We start from the raw sequence: 4870 nt of genomic DNA on the forward strand, positions 1-4870 counted from the left end.
GGTAGTAGTGGTCATGTCATCCAGGGTGGGTTTTCAATATTGATGGCTTCTAAATAGTTTAGCTTTCCAAGGAACCATGTTCTGGCATTGTTGGCATTTTGCAAAGTTTTCTAAAGAAGCCCTAGAATAAATCCTCTGGTAAAGACTTCTTTTTGGATAAGGTTTGAATGAAGCAGGACCTAATAAAGAACTACTTTCTCACTCATGCTGTGAATGATAACCCTTCTTATCTCCACAGTTCTGCATCCTCCAGGCTCTGGTTCCCAAGCAGCAGCTGTCAGTGTTCAGACAACCCCTCAGAATGTGCCCAGCAGGTCAGGCCTGCCCCACATGCACTCTCAGCTGGAGCACCGCCCCAGCCAGAGAAGCAGCTCCCCCGTGGGCCTCGCCAAATGGTTTGGCTCAGATGTGCTGCAGCAGCCCCTTCCCTCCATGCCTGCTAAAGTCATCAGTGTAGATGAATTGGAATACCGACAGTGAGCAGGGCAGGCAGGCTTACCTAAGCCTGGACCTATGGTGGCACCCTAGTCAGGACTCTGCTTCCTTATCTCGGGTTGGTTTACAGGCTTTTACTTTGGAGCACCCTGTGCGAAGCTGTTTGGGAGGGCTCATGCACCTGGCGTGGTCTGCATTATGACAAAAGGATCTTAACCAATCGAGTGGAGACTACGTAGTCTGAATATGGGATGCAGTGTTGTCAATCCTGGAAACAGTCTTTCTTTTTTGTAAGATATGTGAATGAAGTGTTGGTGTCCTCACCGGGAGATGGCACCTAAGGGTTCTGAGGAAATAAATGTATAGACCCTTATGTACAGACTTGTGTATAAACAACTTTTGTATATACATATAGGATAGCTTTTTTGAACTTATACAGCTGTACATAAAAGTAGCTGATATTAAGCCTGTGTCAACAATTTGGATTTTTTTCACTTGTACATTTGGGACTTTTTTTTTCTTTTGGTTGATTAAAGTTGCATATGCTAAGTGTGTGAATGAAGAATGGCATTATCGTGTTCATTTCCTCCCTGAATCCCTTCCTTCTTGTTTCTAACCAGCTAAGCCATGAGGCTCAATATGTTCCCTGAGGGAAGTTTTCTTTAAAACTCATAGAATTGAACTCTGTCTTGTTAGGAGGAAAAAGCTATGGCTTTCTTCCTGGATCAGTTTAGGCTGGACTGACCCTCTAGGTAGACTTTTGGCTAATACAGGGTATCTATAGTGTAATTCCCCAAATTAAACCCACCTAGTGAAAACAATTTGTTTATCGGAGAATCATGTACAAGTGTGTGTGGTAGCTTCTCCCAAACCTCACATTTACTGGGGCATCCTGTCTCTCCAGCCCAAGAGTTCTGATCCAATCCATTAAAGTCTAATTTGTCCATATGGAACTTCTCAAGTTGTAAGACTTACCATCTTAAGACTGATGCCTGTGCTAAGACTCCTGTATTCTCTAACTCATTCCTCAGCTCACAATTGTTTTATTATTCATCTTACACACAGCACTGGAGGAAGAGGATTCTACTAGAATACTATAGGATCTTGAATCCCCTTTCCTTACTGAAGTTTTTTCAGTACTACTGACCTGAGGTGATACTTATTTCTCAAGCTCCTCAAGTTAATTTGCCTGAGTTCTAGATACTCGTCCATTTAGGGCCATAAAAGCTATTTTGACTTCATTGGGTAGCATGGAGTCATTCTCCAATTTACAGGTGAAGGGGAAGGTGGTTGAATTTTGACTGGTAGGAGTCTTGAGTGTTAGGAGTGTTGACTGTAAACCTGGAACTGCCCACCCTGCCCTGTACTTCCAGGAACACAAGAAAGCAGGTAACCTTTTTTTTTTTTCCCCCCTTTTGTCTTTTTTCGTGACCGGTAACGGGATCGCAACCCTCGGTGTCGCGCCCGCACTGCGCTCAACCAGTGAGCGGACCGGTCTCTACATGGGATCCGAACCCTCAGCGGGAGCACCGCCACACTCTACCGAGTGCGCCACCGGGCCGGCCCAGCAGGTAACCTTTTAACAAAACCCAGCTTTGCAGATTGAGCATGATGGAGCCAAAAGGAAATAAGAGACTGTTGCTAAGAATATCACAGCAGAAGCTAGGCATACAGGTTTTAGCAAAACCATTTTGGTATACATGATGGACTGGAGGAAGGGGAAGGGGACAGAAAAGAGAAAGTTAATGCAGTCTTCCAGGAACTGATATGAGGGCAGAGAGGAAGGGATGTCTCAGCTAACAAGAGATGGCTTTGGAGCAACTTTGGGATATCTAGGAGACATAAAACAAGTTTAGAAGCAATCATCTGGAAGGATGTGCAAAATAAGCTTGAAGCTAAGGATTTAGGCATCCTCAAGGTAAAAGAGCTTAGGAACACAGGGAACCTCAAAAACTACCTTTGAGGCGGGAGGTCAGGAAGAGAGCAAAAGTGCCTCCACAAAGGAAGAAATTGGGCAGCTAGTGCTTGGGAGGCCAGTGGTAATCAAGAAGTAGGAATAAAATGAATGTAGAGTGCAGCTAGGCATTCTTTCAGGAGATAGCTATTGAGTGTCTTACAAGCCAGGCTTAAGAGAGAAGGGAAGTTGGGTCCACTAGCCCTTTCTTTGTGAAAGAGCTCAGGAATAAAGGTAACTTACGGGGGTAAACTCTGGTTCTTCAGTATTACTATTCCCTTTACCAAGAGTTACTCTGACTCAAGAATGGCCATGTGAACCAATTTAGACCATGAGACACAAGGAAAAACTGGCCAGGCAGTTTCTAGGAAATGGCTTCCCAAAAAGATAAGATTCAGCCCTCTACAACCCTGTGGATTGCTGATGTAGAGCCTGGGACTGCAGCAGACATTCTGTGACATGAGGGGAGCTACCAGCAAAGCCAACAAACTCTAGTGGACAGAGCAGACTGACAGAAAGAACCTGGATCTTCAATGATATAATAGCTGCCATGAACAAACACATGAGCTCCAGACAACTGTGAGAGACCTAGTTTCTTTCCATTTCAGCTGGTTAAAGTTAGTGCTTTACATTAAATGCAGCTAAAAGCATTCTAATTAATGGCACGGAATAGTGGGTCTGCTTCGTTGTGCTAAAGAAGGTCAGGAAAGACACATGGAATATGTAACAGCATGGGAAATTTAAGCCATGCTATAATAGTCAAATCCCTATAAAGAGGTTACTGTGGTTTAAATGTTCCCCCATGCTCCCGTGGAACTTAATTCCCAATATATTTGAAAGGTGGGGCCTTTAAGAGGTGATTGGATTGTGAGGACTATGCTCTCATGAATGGATTAGTCCATGGAGCAATGGGTTAACAGTTTAATGGGTTAACAGTTTAATGGGTTATCAGGGAGTAGACTGGTGGCTTTATAAGGAGAGCACATTAAGTGCTCTTGCCCAGCCTTCATTATGTGTATATGATACCCTGTGTCTCTGTGGAGCTCTATACCAGTAAGGCCATCACCAGATGTACCTCTTGACCTTGCACTTAGCCTGCAAAACCGTAAGAAATAAATTCTATTTCTTTACAAATTACCCAGTTTCAGGTATTGTTAGGAGCAAAAGAAAATGGACTGATATACAGTTGATGAGAAGAAAGCCTTTAGTTATAGGAATGCACCATTTCAGTGGCCCTACCCCAGGCAGAACTCCTCACACCAAACTGCACCCCTTTCCCAGAACTGCAATGTTTAAACCCAAAGGAGAGGGAAGGGAAAAGTAGGGTAATGCCTTCCTCAAGGGCTAGGAGGCTGCAGATGAGGGGGAGAGTGTTTAATGATGGACATAAGGCCTATTTGAAGCACATCCTGAGACCGTTGATGAACTGAACTTTAGCAACTTTCTCTTCCCAACATCCTGGCAGTGCTAAATGGTTGCTCAATGAAAATCAATTTTATGCTCTGGCTGGAGAGCAAACCTTGCTGGAAATCCCATAGGCCAGAAAGCCAATATTTCCCTTATTCCCTGCAGAGTTGGGGCAGGCTCTAGATCATGGCCTCTTTCATAAATGCACCAGTGATGCCAAGGTCTGTTCTGGAAAGTGACTAGAATACCAAGCCTGAGGGGCTTATCTCCTGGGTCTGGAGACAGTGCTAAGCCCAGCCTCCAGGAAGACTATCAAAGGGAAACAACTCACTCAGCTAGCAGGAGGGACAAGCACTGAACAAAGGCTGAGTATGTGGATAATCCCACATCCCCACCCCTTACAACCTGCTAAAAGCTCTAGCTCTCATCATTTGAAGATAGAATCAAATTCTGTCTTCCTACAAATCTGTTTCCTTTCCAGGTTTTCTTAGGGACTAATGCTACTCTACCATCCCTATATTCCATACAGAAATAATCTCTGACTTTCCTTCCAAAGAACAAGTCAATTACCAAGTTTAGATTTCTCGTCTGTACCTATGGGCCTACACCTCACCTCTGCCCATACTCTCACTAGCCCGCCACACCAAAATTTTTTCCAATTGATTTCACATAAGCAATCCCCTTAAATTCCCTTATTCCCAGTTCACATAATGTAGTGAATTATGTCCCCCCAAAACTCTCTGAAGCTTGAATTGTGTCCCCCAAGTTTTATGTATTAGAAACTTAGCCCTCACTGGGACTGTTAAGAGGGTGGGAAATCCTATTATGGTAATTGAAAGGTGAAGCCTTGAAGAGGTGATTGGATGGTAGGACCACGCAGTAGTGAATGGATTAAAAATGGTGGGCAGGGGCGTGATTCTGAGGGCTTTAAAAGGAGAGTCTGTCTGTCTCTCTCTCTCTCTCTGCTTACATCATCTTGCAATGTGAGACCCCTGGGTTACTGTCACCACCACCAGATGGGCTTTGGACTTCACACCCTCAGAAAATGTACACAATAAATTTTTTCTTTATAAA

General features: G+C 44.1%; 1 protein-coding gene across 3 annotated transcripts in view; it reads left to right on the forward strand.

The window, feature by feature from the left end:
* Positions 1-997, forward strand: part of EIF4ENIF1 (eukaryotic translation initiation factor 4E nuclear import factor 1) — a 47341-nt gene extending 46344 nt beyond the window's left edge. For all 3 annotated transcript variants that reach the window (XM_008566420.1, XM_008566421.1, XM_008566418.1), the window contains exon 19: positions 239-997. In XM_008566420.1, the coding sequence (XP_008564642.1) occupies positions 239-480 (242 nt within the window). In that variant the 3' untranslated portion in view covers positions 481-997. The remainder of the gene's footprint in view (positions 1-238) is intronic.
* The last annotated feature ends 3873 nt before the right edge of the window (positions 998-4870 follow it).

The sequence above is a fragment of the Galeopterus variegatus genome, unplaced genomic scaffold (assembly GCF_000696425.1).
Source record: "Galeopterus variegatus unplaced genomic scaffold, G_variegatus-3.0.2 Scaffold241, whole genome shotgun sequence".
In the NCBI taxonomy this organism is placed as follows: domain Eukaryota; kingdom Metazoa; phylum Chordata; class Mammalia; order Dermoptera; family Cynocephalidae; genus Galeopterus; species Galeopterus variegatus.